Here is a 17,877-nt window from a genome sequence, read left to right as displayed (position 1 = left end):
TCAAGGTATTGAGCATGAGCAATTACTTGCTCCTCAGTTACAACACCTCCTTTGGCAACATCTTCAGTTATTACTGGTAAAAGAGATTTTATGAACCATTCAGCCAAAATCTGGTCTGGAATGTAAACTTTAACCAGGCGATGTCTTCATCTCCATTCATGAATGTGATTTGAGATATGGGTTGACGTTGACTGCTTTAAAGAAGTTAAAAGTTCGGTTCCATTATCATATTGAATGGGCAACTGGAAATGGGTCAAAAAAGCTGTAGCAAGGGTGTTAAATGTACTGAAGGAAGCGCACAACAATTCTACATACCATTTGGCTGCCGAACCAATTAAGGTTCATTGAAAAAGTCGTAATCTAATAGAATCGTCGATTAATGAGTTGGACGCGCACCAAAGATGATAGGTCATAACATGGTTTGATGGATCTTCGCCCGACTTACCTTCAAACTTAGGAATGTCACTGGGCAACTTAGTAGGAATGGCTGGCCAAAATGGTAAATAAAGAAGAGGATCATTAGTTAACCGAGAGAGGTCAGGCAAATCCAAAGTTGCAATGAAAGGCAACTGGCGGTTAGGATCCTGAGATGGATACTGATAACCTTGAGGGACGAGTCCTGTACCAGGAGGAGGATACCCAGGATATCCTGGAATAGCCTGAGCAGTTGGAATCTGCATACCTCCTGGATATCCAGGATGAGCCATACCGTATTGCGGCTGCATAGGTACTTGAAACGTATGACCTAGGTATGGTTGATTCTGAAACGGAAGACTTTGACCCATTTGACCTTGAATGAACTGTCCTTGAAAGGGTTGATTTTGCAAAGGTTGACCTTGGAGAAATTGAGTTTGAAAAGGTGGACCTTGAACAAACTGACTCTGGGGTTGACCTTGGAAAGGTTGCCCTTGAAACAACACTTGCATATATGGGACGTTAGGCTGTACAATAGGTATTTGGGGCATGGATGAAATTGTAGGAATAGATTGAACACCAGATACCTGAGGGATAGACTGAACAAGGGGTTGCATTGTTACTTGTGATGTAAGTGGGACAATTAACTGCAATACTCCTGGAATGGGAGTTTGAGGCGAACTTGAACCTGGGTTCTGAACAGTCATTGGTACAATAGACTGTACCAAGGTTTGAGGAGTACTCGAGACAAGATGCTGGAGTGGTTGCTGGGTAGGTGTCGATGGATTAACCTGGGCAGTCGGTTGGACTTGAAAAGGCATACCTTGAAAAGGTAATTGTTGTATAGGTTGTCCAATAGGTTGAACAGGTTGATACACAGGCACTTGAGAAGCAATTAGAATTGACTGTTGATTTAACGAAGGGTTCCAGATTGTATTCATTCCAGGGTAAGGCATTCCAATGGCGGGTTGAGGCATAATAGGTTGACCAAAACCAGTTTGAGGCATTTGAGCATAATTAAGATAATTTCCGAGGGGGGTTGCCCCCTAGCTGTAGGGTAAGAACCACCTAAAGGTTGTCTTCCGGGTGGAGCTTACGATGGTTGCCCCCCAGGCGGGTAATAACCACTTGTTGGGTTGATTTGAGGATTACCAACATTACTAGAAATCATATTAATAAATTGTTCAGATGTCAAACCTTCATTGGTAGGATTAATTACACCAGTTGACATGTTTGAAGATGAATTTGAGGAAGAAGCTCCTGAATAAGCTCCAACAAGAGAGTGATATCCAGGTGGTAGAAAACCACCATATAATGTTGACTCCGGAGAAGTAGAAAACATAGATGTATCTGATGAGGTACTTCTAGAAGCCATCATAGACCAGTCAAAACCTAGTACGATAGAGTAAGGAGTCATGTATCATGGAATCCCTTGTCCTAAAAAGTTCAAGGGTGTGAAATACCAAGGGTCAGGGTGAAGAGATCTAAACAAAAGATCTGAGATATTTGACGGTTCACTGGTAGAAACTATTGGTTCTTCCTCTTTGTCCGAAACAAGTTCTTCGATGCTAATGAGACTAGGAGGGAGACTATCAGTAATAATAAGTTTCACATGCGGTGAATGTGGAGGATCTGGAATATGCGCTGTAGCAGGCGTATAAGTCTCAGGTTTAGAAATATCAGACTCAGGTTCGTCAATATCTGGTTCAGAAATGGGATTTGTATCTGAAAAGTCTCCAGTATCTGATTCAGTTTGAATGAGTTCAGTAATTTGTAAATCAGTTCCTTCTGAGTGTGATGCTAATCTTTGAGTTTGATCAAGTTCAGTTTTTGTCACTTCAAGGCCTAAGATAGTAGATGTTTCCAGTTGATTAACTTCAATTCCTTTTACATCAAAGTCTATAATAGTAGAAGTTTCAGTTTCTGCTGCAGTTCCGAATCCCGATGATTTAGAATTTTCGGCTTTTCTAACTGACTTGGTGTATACTTAGGGGGGTCCCCGAGTATCCTACGTGATTGTCTTGGTAATTCTGCCACAATGAAAAATTTTCAATTAATAAATTACACAATATCTAAATTACACCTAAAGTCTCTAAAAAGTAAAAAGAACAACACAGAAAGTAACACACGCTAAAAATCTAGGAGTTCAAACCATACAAACTGACTCTTCACAGAGATCAATAATTACTAGTTGGTGATGAAATCCAACGTTGTAGTGACCAAGGTGAAAAGCTTTATAGAAATGAGCGTTTGGAACTAGTTACCCTGACAACCTACTTAATGAAACAGTCTGGTGCAAGTAACTCTGCTATAAACCATCTCGAGCAAAGATTACCTCCAAGTGAATGTAGTCAATGTCTGTTCCAGGTACAACAAGACCTTCCCTCTACTGTCACCTTAGGTAGAGCCCTAGGATTATAGTCACTAATTTCACCAAATACAACAATTTTACCTGGGGGGACAGTCGCAGATCGGACGTACACGCAAGGGTAGAGTAACAAGCTCAATCCCCTTGAAGGCTCCTCCACATGATCAATTGGAGGTTTACTTTCAAGTGACCCCAAGTACCTTTCGATATTGTTGTAATATGTGCAAATCACTATATCTAGGCCGATGAAGTGGGTATGATCACTTCACTAGATTTGACATGATCTCGTGCTTAACTCATGTACAAGAAGAGCTTCCCAGAGCAAAATGGAAATAATTGGATTTTCTCTCCCTAACTCAAGATTCTATTGTTCGTTTGTAGCTTTGGAAAGTTTACTTCCTTCCCTATTCCAAAGCCCTATACTTAAGCTACTGTAGGTGGCAAGAGCCCTAAAAAATGTAAAATTCTAGATGAATTTTAATTAACGCTGTATTATTAAGTTGTTCTTTACTCAATAGGTAATGAAGGTGAAACTCATGATGTTATGACATGACTCAAAATCTTAATGCACTAAAAAATGCAATAGCAACTTTCAAATTCGATGAAATCCTATTTAGAGGAAAGAAAGAGTTTCTTTGATTTTTCCGAAATGAAATGCAAAACTCACAACTTTTCCAATTTTTCTAAAACAACCAATTTCATCTTAATGCAATGAAAATGCAGAAAACAAACCAAGTTCTAGATTTCCCTAAATATCAAATAAACCAAAATACTCTTTATCTTTTATCACTCAAAACTTTCAAGTACATAGAAATCAATCAAGAGAGTTGGAGAAAAACACATTTTCCCTATGAATGCTTTGATTTAATGATAACAATAGTGTAATTGTGAGAAATTCCCAAAATTGAAAGCAACAATTTCCTTTATCAAACAAAAATGACCACAATTTCTTCACAAAAGCACTAGATCTCAAGAAACCCTAATTTGCAATTCAAAATGAGTTTGATCACAAATAAGCAAAAAAATTAAGGCTAACTGGTGTATTTGACATAACAAAATAAGAATATCACAAGCAGAAGGACAACCTATCTTGTTTTGATCAATCAACAAATCAACCAAGCAAAACCCTAACCAGTTTCTTCAAAGAGACCTAATTCTCAAAAAATATTAACAAAGCACTCAAATGAGTTCAGAAGAGACATAACACAACCTAAACAAAGATAATGACACTTCCAGAAAAACAAACTCAGGTCTGGGTTGAAGCAAAAGCCAAATTTTCAAAAATTCTCAAGGCTTGCGCAGGTCAGCAATACAAAACAGAGCGCATGCGCCTGGTTGCTAAGGCGAAACTGGCGCAGAACTGTGCTCTGTTAGTGAATGAAAACAACGCAAGTGTAATAAACCCAAGAAAAAATAAAAATTCAAGGAATCAACCACACAGATCTGAAAGATCATTAATTCATAAAGACTCAGGTCGAGATAGATTAGAAGAATCAAAAAGCAAAACTAAGGAAAAATACGAGAACAGAGACGTTCCCTAGTGGACCCGCTAATTTGTTCTCACCATTGATTGAGTTAGACATCATCCTTGAATATAATAGACTCCTTCCCTGAGATAGTACCTATGAGTGGATCAAGTGCTTGAGACTGCCTTTTACTTCCTTCTTCCCCAAGTCTCTGATACCATGTTAGAAAATCAGAAAGGCAGTAAAGATTTTCTTGATCTTGATAATTACTTGTGACGTTTCTTATTATTAAGATTCTTTATATCTTCTTTCTTTAGTTCATCAAGCAATTGCCAAAAGCAGCAGTACAGAAAACAATAGATACCAGATGTAGGCACATGCCAGGGCAAAACCACCATCGAGGGGAAAATCCAGTCAAGATAATTCTTCCTTTCAATAGTATTCTTTGAGACTCTTCACCCTAGACCAAGACCAGACCTTAACTCCACACCAAGTCAGCCTCCCAGAAATTTGACCTCTTTCTAGCAGCTTCGACTAGGGCAGCAGCTCATAGCAACTGGCAGCGTCTGACGACAGCGAAACTTAGGAGACTTCGTTCTCCCAATCCAGAACACGAAACAGAGAGAGAGAGGCACCAAAATTTCGATTTTTCCTTTCTCCTTAGACTTCCCCAAACTCGCATTCACTTTGGCTTCTCGGCAACAAACTTCGCACCTTTTCCCAGCTACAAGAGAACTTCACACTTCTGCCCAACAACAAGAGAATTCGAACTTGATGAGAGAATGATGCTCCAAATGAATTCGATGTGCTTCCTTTTATAGGCTTCTTGTGGGGTCGAATAGGGTCCTTAGGCCGACTTGATCTTCTTCTAGGCCGACATGGTGTGGAGGTTACATAATTCATATTTGATTCAATACTTAACCTTTTTACATGATTCAAAAGCCCAAGAAGGGTCTCTTTAAATGTACAATAACTCTATAGACTCAGAATAAATCCTAGAAGTCCTCAATGGGGACTTTGACCTAAAACATGGTGACCCAAGCATGAAACCCATGCTTTAATAAGTCACAATAATAATAATAAAAATTCTTTTGTTTATTCTTTTGACAAGTACATTACATAATGACTCAAGTACATTATTGAAGACCGAACATAGTTACATTTTCCCACTGATTCAGCCCAAACCCTTTCTGGGTTTTTGTGGGTTTATTGAGAGGAGTCTTTGACTAATTTTACAGATTTTTTTGGGCGATATTCGGGCCTGAAATCCTAATTCTTATAGCAGGGCAAATTGCTAGTTAGCTAGGGAATTTGCACCATTTTGTGGGTTCGACTTTGGTTTGGAGATAGGCCAAACCTTTTCTGGGTATTTTCGGGTTTGAGGAGAGGAGCTGGCGGCTGTAATTTTAGAGCATTCCAAGCATTATTTTGAGCAGGACGATCAGTTCCATTCAACAGTCCGAAGTGGAGTTTCTGGGCAAGTTTGAGCTATAGATTTGGGCCAATTGCAGCACCTGATCCTACGCATTCTAACTTGGGGTTTGCCTTGCTTGCATAGCAAGCCCAGGTTCCAAAACTTTAGCTCATTTTATGTATTCTTTTATCATAAAATTAATAAAATGGCTCAGATTGTGTTGTTGGACATTTTTGTGTTTTAATTATTGTGTATGAGTTCCAATTTATTTACTGTTCCTAGTCCATAGCTTGGTATTAACTGTTAAATTCCAATTAGGAATATTACATTTTGTTGCTGCAAACTGTTGCAAAACCTTTCTGCGCCCAAACAAGAAATCTGCTCAGCGAAAATCTGAGCTACAACCCCTTCTGCCAGCTAGAATCACTCGATCTGGCAAGCCAAATTTTTCTGCCAACTTGTACTGAAAAATCGAACTTGCTCAAGCAACTCGCAATGCTTGGCTTAGGCTCTGCGCAGCCCCTAAAAATTCATCCTACTGCTCCCTCTGAACAATGAATTTCTTCCTCCGCTTTTGAGCTTCCCCGTTTGATCAAAATCGCTCTGATACCATGTGAAAATTTCACTACTGAAATCCTATTGCAGCAACTGGAATTATTTCTTCTAACTATAAATTAATTTAATAGTTTATTGCTACGACAACAATGAAATAATCACACTGCAATCTTCACAAAAATACTGCGGAAAATAAAAGCGCTAGAAACTGAGAAAATATTGGCACACTCACAAAATTATGACACAGTAATTTTGGACTAAAGTCCCCTGGAAAATCCAACTTGGGAAAACTGGTGCAACAATTGAGGGTTTTTGTTATTAAGCAATAGTGAAATAATCTGATTACCATCTATGGATGCCCAGCTGTCTATACAATCAGCAAGTATCTGACAAAAGTAATTAGAGAGAAAAATTCTCTCACTCCACAAGCAATCCCGACACTAGCTCCTCTAGAAAATCTAACCGTCCAAACCCTTACGCAGATCCTCTGCGTAGTCCTTGCGCTGCCTCTCGCACGTGTGGCTCTGTTCAGCCTTTGATCAAGTCGTCCTGCCTGTCTCTGTTGCTGGAAGTGACTCTCCGGGCCTCTGGAAGACTTTCCCGACCATTGGAAGCTGAATCGACTTCCTCTCTAGCTAAATAGTAAATCGAACTACTCTGTTGAAGCAGCCCTTGCGCAACTTCTACGTGGAATACTTCTGCCACTTGCTGCTACCTCTCCAGATCTGGAAAACTTCCTCTGGATCACTGTCCCTGCCCCTCTTTGTCTCTGGTTCCCTTCTCCGGCTCTAACTCTTTCGGCAACTGTTGCTGCTCTCTGGAAAATCAAACTGCCCAAGGAAAATCGATCTTAAGTGTGACTAGTGTATTTCTCCATCTACCCATCGACCTCCTCTTATAACCTCCAGTTGGGACTCCAACGACCAAGATTAAAACATAATCGATGGATGAGATCATTTTTTGATCGATCCGTGTGAGTTTCTAGATAATTCACACCTTTCTCAATTAATATTGATTAATTAAACCCTTTTCCTAAGTTTAGACTTGGGAAATATTAAAAAATAAGCTAATAATCTAATTGAGACACTTCTAGGTGGAATTTCCAGAAATGATTTCTGGGTTATGGAAAACTCCTGTGTTTTAGCCTCTCCACAAAGTTTCGAGACTGAAATACCTTTGATGCTACAAAAACTAACAGAGGGAACAAAGCTACAGTCAAAACCCCTCCTCCTTCCAAGTCAGCGAATAATCCGTGCCCAATGTGACCAAGGTAAAACAAGCATAAGCACCTGATTGCACCATGAAAAACATACCTTTAAGATTGGATGGCCCACCTACAACCATACGCTCTTGACAGATGGGCGGTGCGACATATGACTGGCTTAGAGAGCGGAGATCAAATGGCACAATATATTGGCTAAACTGGTGGCTGTCAGGGGCTGTTGGCTGCAGGCTGAAGACAAATCTAGGAGAAAAAATCCTCCTATGGGGTCACCCACTTTTGGTGGGTAACAGTTACAATTCAAAACTTAGTGTGGAACTTGGGTTTTGCTCCAGCTGAAAGGAAGACAGAGGATTTCATTATCTGCTGATGTTATAATGCCTGGAGATAAACCTCAACACATATTCGACCATCTGAACAATATATCTCAGCCTTCAATAGGGAGTATGCTTCAACACTTGAGCTTCTTTCTAGAAATGAATGCTATGCTCAGAAAATGAGAAATAACCCTCAACTAATGCAAAGATTTTACCGCTGGAATTTGATCCACCAGCAAGATAACTTCGGCTCTTTTTCTGACTATGGAACTCAGCCTATGCTAGTATTAAAATAAACCTCTTGAAAATTGCAAGGAAAATTCGTGGCCTCCTAGAAACTAAACTTCAGACTTGGACTTTAAATGCTGGAAGGCAATTCTGGAAATTTCGTCCCTCTAATAAGGAGAATTTGGTCCTCTTTTCTCACTGGTAAACTCAACCACAAAATGCTGAAGAGTTCGGCCTTTCTTCTGGGCATAAAATTTTCTAAAAGAGCACAATTTAATTCGGCCTCCCAACTGAATGATTGGTACTAGAATTTCTAACTTGGCCTCTAAGGATTTCAACAACATATCTGGCCTCTCTTCCTGAACCAGAGATCTGAAATACCACTGACTGTTAGGCTGAGCGAATGGCACAAATGGCTTAGTTCGATTTCTGCAAATTATATGTTTTTTCTCACATAATTCGTCCATTTGGTATTGGCAAAAATTTGGCCTATTGGAGTGTAAACAGCCTCTTGGAGATAATCAAATCGACCCTCTTGAAGGATGTATGTGCCTGGAACAATTCAGCCTCTAGGATGCTTATGAATTTTGATCCCTCATGCAAATAATAATGATGCTCCTTGAGCTGAAGTTTTCCTGCAACCAATCTTATTTAGATCTTCAAATAATCCCAGAAAATAATCCAACTAGGGTGGCGAAAATTGTCCACTGAAATTGCAGAGAAACTAGCTAGGGTGGCAATGAGATCCACCAAAACTAGTGTGAGGATTTCGCTTGAAACCCTCGATCTGAAACTCACTTGAGCTTCTCTTCAATGGCAATTAGAATTCAGGTGATAGAATGATTAGCAAATGAACTCCACCCTCCTTTTATAATTTTCATCGAGTTTTCTTCAAGCTTCTAGAAGCCCTTTTAATATTATTTTATTAATGAAGCCGCTTTTTCTCCTAAGTGACATTTTGCTCATTTCTAATAAAAATACTTTTTGTCCCTTTTTATTTAATAATATCAAAATTGGGTAAATTTCATCTCCTAGATAATTTTTCCTTCTCACTAGCCTAAATGAGATGATTAGGCAAGCAGAAATAATGGCTCCTAGCTCGAGAAATAGGTGACATTACAACCAGGAGGTGCGAGTTGCCAATGGACGTTGAGTTATTCTCCAGGGCTGCACGTGTGGGTCAATTTAGGGCCTTACAGGAGGGCCGAATTGATTCAGAGGAGTCGAATAGCTTCTATGAGGCCGAATTAGCTTGTAGAAGTGAAGGAAATAATTTTGCCGGGGCTTTGCCAGTTTACAACAAACAATTAATGTAATTTTCAATTACAGATTTGCTGAAAATTAATAAAACCCTCATGTGCAACACTGGTTTTCCCCACATTGGGGTTTTTCCAGGGATAGTTTGTCCAAAAATCTCGGTGTCTATTTTATGTGTTTGTTTTCTTAGTTCCTGTGGTTTATTTAATTGGTGAAATTTGCAGTTGTGTTTTATTTAGTATTTACAGTAAATTAATTTGTTGGGACTAATCATATAAAAGATAGGTGAATAATTATGAGATTAACTGCAATAGAGTTTTCACAATATGGCGTGGACAAAAAGTTCTGGAGTACCCCTGCTGAAAGAGGGGTAACACGAGATTCCATTTGGATTGTATGGTGTGTGTTGGAGCTTTCACCATTCTAATGTACAATTTGAGTGGGAACATGAACGTTTATTGGTTAGCAGATATTTATATTTGTAATGCACCATATTTCACCACCCTACACAATTGTGATGGCATCTTATGGTTGCAAAATGTATGATTTATTTCTGACCTATTAGTTAAAAATAGTTGACAAATTAGCTATGTACTTTTGGTTTTAATATGTTTGTATGTGGGTAAGTGGAATAAAAATACATGTATTGGATTCACTTTAATTCTCATATAATGTAATATCAAATAAGGAAATAAATCTATAAACGTTTTATTGCAGTAGTGTTCAAACTGACTTTGGCTTGGGTTTTGGTAAAAAATTTTAATTCTCTTGTTTTACTTATTGGTACTTTTGGAACAAGCAGGGGATGGCAAGCTAGCATGGAGCAGGACCAAGAGGATTGGTGGTTGGCTGCAAAGATGGCAATTAATGATTGTTTATCAAATAATTCATCTAGGAATTTCGAAAAATGGTTGCCTGATGCTATTGCATTAACGGGCCAAATGCAAGACGTCATCCTAATCCCAAAGGTGTGGCTGTCTGATCTTTGAACAATTCCAGATTAACAATATTGCATGTTTCCATGTTATTTTAAATGATATATTTTGTTTTTATTCACCATAAGAAGGCCACATAGTGTAGAGAAGTATGTGTACGTTATTCATGGGTCAAATATGGCCCTTTTTATCAGTAGACATTTATGTTGAGTTGTCTTCATTTTTTGAGTATTCTCAAAACTTTACCTTTGTTTTTGAAAGGAGAGAAGAAAGGAAGGTCTCGTTAAGTTTTGACCAAAGATTTCACAAGAAAGGTCGTAATGATTTCGTCACAACTTTTACATGAATCTGCATGACAATAGATACACAACTACTAGTCATGGAACTAGAGCTTCCTTCATGTAAAATGATTTCAGTAGCTGTCCTTTTCTAAGTATAATACTTAACAATCGATTCCTTCCTTTTTTGGTGCCCTAAAAGATTATCTAGAGTAAGCTAGTCCAAAAGTTAGATTATTCCATAAACACCATGAACACCTAGTCACTTGTAAGATTATTTGGCCTTGATCCTATTAGAAAAAATATGTTGATTTGTTCCTTACCAAGGGGAATAGAACCCACAAGTCCATTTTCTCCTCGCAGAAAACCATGCCAACTACTATTGATTCATCAATTAAACATCATAACTTTGTCAAGGTCTATGATCATACATGCCCATTTCGATCTCCATTGGATCCTACCATACTTGAAGTAAAGCAAAGTTGTGAATGCATTTTTAAATTCATTCTTGAAGTTAACTTTCTCATAGGAAGGCAGTTTACGATGGTTTTCAAGGCTCCACTAAACACACAAGGAAGGCAGCATGATTGGAATTGCATAATTGTAATGTGGGTTGTCATATGTCAAAAAGCACTGTGTTGATTATTCAGAATTTTACTGTGCAGTTCGTAGGTAAGTCTGTTCATATCTTCTCCATGGCTCTGATTATTTATTGTATGTTGGAAGAATACTTGACTTTACTGACATGCTAAAGGAAGAACTAGTATTGGATTTAAGATTTAACTTCTTACAACTAAACTCCATTGATGTCCATTGTGCTGATTCATATCTGTCGAGATAGAAGCTGACTCCGAATATTTACAACAGGAAACAGCAAGTCAAAAACGAAATGCTATTCTTTACTCAGATGCTCGTGGGTTTGTGGAGGCAGAAGAGGTATATGCATTTTGAGTGATCTTTTTGGTCTTCCAAATATAAGGGACTGCCATTTTAAGAGAAAATTCCATACATCAAATTTAAGTTTCAGTAGTTGAATAGTCAGTTAACTTGTTCCTTTTTGGCTAGGGAACTTTTCACATTTCTTGCTTCTAGAAAGAATCACACAGAGAATATTCATCATTCCCTTTTGTTCTTCCAAATAAGGGACTGTTATTTTAAGAGAAAATTCCATTTCTCACTTATAGAAAGAATCATATAGAGAATAAACATTATTCATTTTAGTCTTCCAAATAAAAGGGACTGCCATTTAAAGAGAAAATTCCATACACCAAATCTAACTTTCAGTAATTGAACAGTTAATTTGATTTCTTTTGGCTAGCAAACTGTTCACATTTTTGACTTCTATAAAGAATCATCCAGAGAATCTTCATCATTTCGCTCAAGGATCTATATATGCAATTCCTCATAGTTGTATTTGCATTGATTTGTTTTCCCTCTACGTAGTATCATTGAAAACTATGTTCCATTTATTTTATGTCCACCCATGTGTGTATTGCTGCTGACCACCCAAATATGTTCTTTGAATCGCATGTTAGATTGCTGAGCTGGCTGGGGGATCATCTTCCCTAGTATCTACAACAGGGCAACTGCAGGGTGGAACAAGGTGAGGAGCAACTGCTGTTCAAAATGCTACTGTTAAAACTTTAGTATTTCTGTAGCTCCTTTTTCTTGTAGCTCTTTAGGATCACACAACCTATGGAAGCTTTTGGACATTTTTTTTCCACTTCTGGTTTCATCCTGTATAAAGGGGGGCAATGTTAGAGTAAACGAGCAAAGTTCTAGTTTTGTTTTTGGGAATTTGTTGCTTGCATCTATAAGGTACTTTTGGAAATTACATTTAATAATTAATAAAGCCTCAGCTCAAAAGGATGTAATTGAATACATCTATTTAGGGTGGACTATTTTAGATTGTTATTTCTGAAATATTTTTATTGATTCATTTTCCTTTTCTATTGGTTGTGTTGGAAAGTGACATTATGAAATTCTCCTGCTATTTTCCAATTCGACCATAAATAGCTCAACTCAGCTCAGGGCCCATTTTAGCTCACCATTCAAACTTGACTCAGGACTTGGCAAAGACTCACCAGTCAACTCGACAATGACTTCAAAAGTTAGATATAAAAAAAAATAAAGATTTTCATGAAATCTATTTTTTTGCATTGGATTTTAGATTAGAAATGAAAATTGACACTGAAGATAATGAAAATATAATATATCCAAGTAATATCATATGATCATATCAATATACACCAGAATTGGTATGAAACATAGCATGAAGTTATGAACCAATATGAAGAAAGTTCAATATGTCCATTGTCAAGAGTCAAGCCCTACCTAGAACTGCCTGTTGATTTGGGGTAGCATCGGATGTGCTCTAGGCCTCAAAATTTACAGGGAGTCTTAGAAACATGCATTCTCGGATTCTCCAATACCCAAAAATCGTTTTGGGAAATTCCACCCGGAGACAGTTTTATTAAAATAATTAATTATTTTTAATGGGACCCTAAGTCTAAACTTAGGAAATTAAAATAATTAATTATTTTTAATGGGATCCTAATTCTAAACTTAGGAAATTAAATTATTAAAGAGTATTAATATAAACTGTGGGTCAAACTTCTAGAAGAAGGCGGAGATCAAGTCAATATGATCCTAGCCATTGATTAGAATCTAATCTAGGCCGTTGATTGATCAACGAGAGGATTATAAGAGGAAGCTTGATGGGCACTTGGAGAACACACCAAGAGATCAAGAGATCGAATTTCTGAAGTGAGAAGTTCTCAGGAGGAAATTTTGATCGAGTAGATTTCTTGCAGTTGAGGGGCAGAGATAGCATCTGGAGAGAGAGATTTTCTCAGTCGGAGAATCATCAGCAAAGAGAGGCAGAGAGTGATCCATAAGCTCTCACGCAAAGCCATGCAAAGGTAGCATAGAGGGTGAGAGAGAGTCTGAAATTTTGCAGCAGAGTCTGTTTTAGAAGCTGGGAGTCGGGGTGTGAGACTGGGAGGCTGAGAGTAGTGACTCTGGGTAGCAAATCGATCAACTTGCTGGGTGACACGGTGCCTAGAGGGGCTGATGCAGGGACTGCGTGGGGATCAGTAAGATTTTTCTTAATGATTGTGTGAGGTAATCTCACAAATATTTCTGCTAGTATTTCTGTCTTTGTAACTAAATAACCTTTGAGGTATTCAAAGATGTATTCAAAATTTGCTACTGCTTAATAATAATAAACCCTCAGATCTACTGCACCGGTTTTCCCGCATTGGGTTTTTTCTTGGACATTTGTCCAAGAATAACAATGCTATTGTGTTGTATTTTCTTTCTTGCTCAATCTCTTGTTTCCGCATATAAATTAATTAAGTGAAGGCTGCAGTGTATGTATTTCAATATTCGCTGTAAGAAACCGCAAATAACTTGTTCATGAAAATCTAACAAGTAGGAGAAATATCATTAGTTGCTGTAGTAGGGATTCCGGTTTAGGAATTTTTACACTGGCAAGGAGAAACTGTGAGAATGAGCTTCAAATGATCAAACACAAAATTTATAAACACCCTAGGAAAGTCAAACTGGTCAAAATTGTGGGGCAAACAGGGAAGACAGGTGGTCGATCTGGTCAAGAGGGTCAAATTGATTTCATCTGGGTTTGACTTGTCAAAGCGGGGTCCCAACAGTTCCTAGCTGAACTGACTCAGTTTGGATCAATCGTATAACCACCAATTTGTGGTCTACACGGTCAGATCTAGTAACTTTGATATAAAGATTGATTGAACTTTTCAACTGCACTTCTATTCTTTGGCAAATTTTTTGTTTCTTATGCCATTTCTTCAAGGATAGTATACACATGCAATTTGGTAAACTTTTAATCACATCAAAGCAAAAGTGGGACTGCATTATTCAATTGTTCTGGTTTGTGAACTTAAGTGGCATCCAATTATCCTTGTGAAGCCAAAATCACTCTTTAGAATTATCTTAAGGTATCCTGTTCATGTGTGACCTATGTAAGTATATGTTCTCATCTTGATGTGTTATGTCAATGATTTCGCAATCACTGGTGCACTCTTTCTCCTTGTTTGGGTGATTTGGTGAGTTATGGTTTGGAAGATGAATGCTTAACATCATGCTTTTTTCTAGGGAATAAAATATTGAAGGGGCTTAGCCAAAGAGTTTGACAAATCTTCATTCCTTGGTTTGTATCTTTGTCTTTTAAGCAACATTACCACATACTATCATAAGATAATGCAGATCTCAAATGCAACATCACATCACATGCACCATTGGTCATAATACTCATGCCCTAAAGTGGTTACCTAGTTCAAGTAAACTACACTATAGGCTTATCTATGATCTTATGTAAGATTGGTATGTTTGGGATGTTGATTTGAGTTTTAATTGAGAAGAAGAACTTCTTCTTTCAGACCATTGGATATTTATATTAATGTGGTTTTGTTTTCCACAAAGTCATGTATCATCTATACTATCTGTATGTCATAACAAGATCTGTGGTTATGGATTTTCGTAAATCCAATATGAACTAAAATCTACATACCTATTATATCAAGTTACCGCCCTCTTCAAATGTCCTTCGTATTTTCCAAGTTAACATTTACTATTCACCAATCCTCTTCCTCGAGATAATTCTAGAAGTAACATTTTTTGTGACTTCCAAATATTTCTGAATTATTTGTGATCAAGGACACACACTGTATTCTAAAGTTATGAATAATATCTACCATTTAAAATTTGCATATGTATTGGTTGATTATAACTGTAAAGTATTACCTTTCATCATTTTGTAGTCAATATGTTTCTATTTATTTTTCCAGCATCCATCTTAAATCTGTGATCTCTAGACTATAGACTGTAGAGGATTGTGGTATTATTGAAAGTATGTTTTATCCTTAACTAAGTTGCAATTATATGCATTTTTTATTGGATTTTGTTGGACTTGTTACCGCTCAATTTAGCAGGGGCCCTGGGAAGAGTATCTAATAGACAACTACTAGACCAAATGGCAACAATGGGACAAGGACCCACTAACTCCTCAGTCGATGCCCCCTGCTCTTCACGGATTGTCAACGATGGGAGGAGTCCCAGTATGGAGGAAATCACTTGAATGATAGGATCAATGGCAAGGTATAACATGATTTCCAAGGCCCATTCAAAGGAGAGGCTCAATTAATGGTTCAAATGCTTAAAGAAAAGTTGAAAGGCTCCCCAAGAAAGACCTATGAAGGATGACCTCGGGCTAAGGAATATTCAATAATGATGAATGCTTAAGATCAAAATTTCCAAGATCCCTCACTTGTGATTGATGTGTTTATACTAGGGTTCAAAGTGAGGCAAGGATGGCTCATTCAATGGAAAGATTCAATTAAAGTGTGAGCTTTGGGAGAAGCTAGGGTGACTTTCCACAAAAAACCCCTTGAGAGAAATACTATAAGAGACCAAGGGTTGAGAGATATACCGTGGTAAAGGCTCATCCAATGATCACCTATAGTTAAGAGAAAAGGTTTTGAATGATGAACTACAAAGTGCAAACCTTCCAGATATGCCCAAGTCAAAGCAACTTCAAGGGTTTCCTCTTGGTGTGATAGTTAGGGCATCAATTCATTTGAAATTCCATTGTCAGAATTCGTTCCAAACTGGAGGATGCCTAGAGGAGGCATAAATGAAGAAACTTGTCAGAACAAAATCCTAAAATTACTCCTCCCTAAAATTTTGCACCAATTCCTAGAAAATCTCCTTATCCTTAGGGGATGAAGAAAAGAGGAAGAAAAGAGGTGAAAGAATGATATTTCGTTAATTTAATGTGATCACCAAGGATCTAGGACTAGTGCTTAGCTATTGGGAAGATTGGAGTCAAAATGATCAAGATTTTAGGAACTTCGCTCTTCAAGGAGTCCTAAAGAAGTAGTTGTGAAAATTTCTAAATCGAACAAGTCAAAAATCCTACTGCAACAAACTGATTTGCATTACCTACTTGTGTTCTTCATTTAACAAGTTATTTTCAGAAATATTCGGAAAATATTAATGTAGATACACTGCAACCTACACCAATATACAGATCAAGTACTAAAAAAAATAAATGAGACAAACACACAAGGGGCACACTTATTTTTGGACTAAATGTCCCTGGAAAAACCCAATGTGGGAAAACTGGTGCAACAACTCTGAGGGTTTTCTATTATTAAGCAGAAGTTCTGAATACAAACGCTGGTTGCCCTCCCAGCAAACTAGTGACAGAGAAATACAATGGTGGAAAACCTGAGTGAGTTTTACGTCACTTCACCCGGCCGATTCCAGTTGTTTTGGCAACAAAACTAGCTGGCCCTGGCTACAACTGTGCTGCCCTTTCGCAGTAACTGCATGGGCTTGCGTGGAGCTCTCTGAGGCTCTGCATCAGCTCTTCCGCCCACTGTGTCAGATTTCCCGGCAGTTCCCGACAATTCCGGCTCTCTGCGTGGAAGGCAGATTTCTCCCTTTGCACTGGCCCTTTTGGCTCTGCGTCAAGGCTGCATGGGCCTACACTGGCCCAACATCAGCTCTTCCTGGCTACTACGCTGCCTCCACAAGCTTCTCTTTGCCTCTTTGTCAGTATTCCCGAACTATCACTGCCCCTCAGCTACAAGATCTCCCCAATCGATTTCCCTCCTGAGAACTTCTCACCTCAGAAAATCGATTTCCTCAATCTCTCTGTGTGTATTCTCCAACTGACCCCAAGCCTTCCTTTATACTTTTCCTGTTGAGAAATCAACGGCCGTGATCTAATCTCTAATCAATGACTAAGATTAAATTAGACTTGATCCTTGTCTCTTAGAAGCTTCTCACCCATATTTTCATTAATACCCATTAATATTTTAATATTTTAATACCCCATTAAAAATATTAATTATTTTAATAAAATACAATCCAGGTGGAATTTCACCAAACGATTTCTGGGTCTTGGAGATCTCATGTGTTCTAGCCCCTCCACAAAATTTCGGAGCTAGAGCACATCCGATGCTACCCAAAAATCAACACTCCCTCTTAGCGAGGAATGTGCTCTAGCAATACTTCCCAGCAGAAGTATCACACTAATCCATGGCATCGGTCCTTTGCGCTGCTGATGCTCGGCCTGCTGCCCTTCATCCACTGCGTTGCTGCAACCTGTACTGCTGCCCATGACACTGCCACTGTCATTGCTGCATCTGTACTGCAACTCCCTCTCAATATGCTGCATCATGCTGCCCATAGCACTGCCACTGCTAACTGCTGCATTGCAACTCAGTTGCTGAGAAGTAAGCAACTGAAAAAATCACCCAAAAGCTGACATGCTGGTCAGTCTGGATACCCCGTGATGCTGAAGCTACCTTTGCTGCTAATCTGTGCTGACCCTCTGATGCTACTGCGCTGCTGTTGTATCTGCTCTGTGCCCCCCGCACTGCTG

General features: G+C 38.4%; 1 protein-coding gene across 3 annotated transcripts in view; it reads left to right on the top strand.

Annotated features, from left to right (window-relative positions):
* LOC149142720 (uncharacterized) overlaps positions 1–17,877 on the top strand; it is a 517,619-nt gene that overhangs the window by 74,628 nt on the left and 425,114 nt on the right. For all 3 annotated transcript variants that reach the window (XR_016264192.1, XM_089447323.1, XM_089447324.1), the window contains exons 2-4: positions 10,044–10,209; positions 11,322–11,390; positions 11,990–12,057. Coding sequence is in view for 2 of the 3 variants with exons in the window: in XM_089447323.1 (XP_089303449.1) it covers positions 10,044–10,209; positions 11,322–11,390; positions 11,990–12,057 (303 nt within the window). In the remaining variant the exon portion in view is untranslated. The remainder of the gene's footprint in view (positions 1–10,043; positions 10,210–11,321; positions 11,391–11,989; positions 12,058–17,877) is intronic.

The sequence above is a fragment of the Pinus tabuliformis genome, chromosome X (assembly GCF_031772625.1).
Source record: "Pinus tabuliformis cultivar Carrire ecotype Pingquan chromosome X, CPIR1, whole genome shotgun sequence".
Lineage (NCBI taxonomy): Eukaryota > Viridiplantae > Streptophyta > Pinopsida > Pinales > Pinaceae > Pinus > Pinus tabuliformis.
This window is presented reverse-complemented; position numbering and strand designations above follow the sequence as displayed.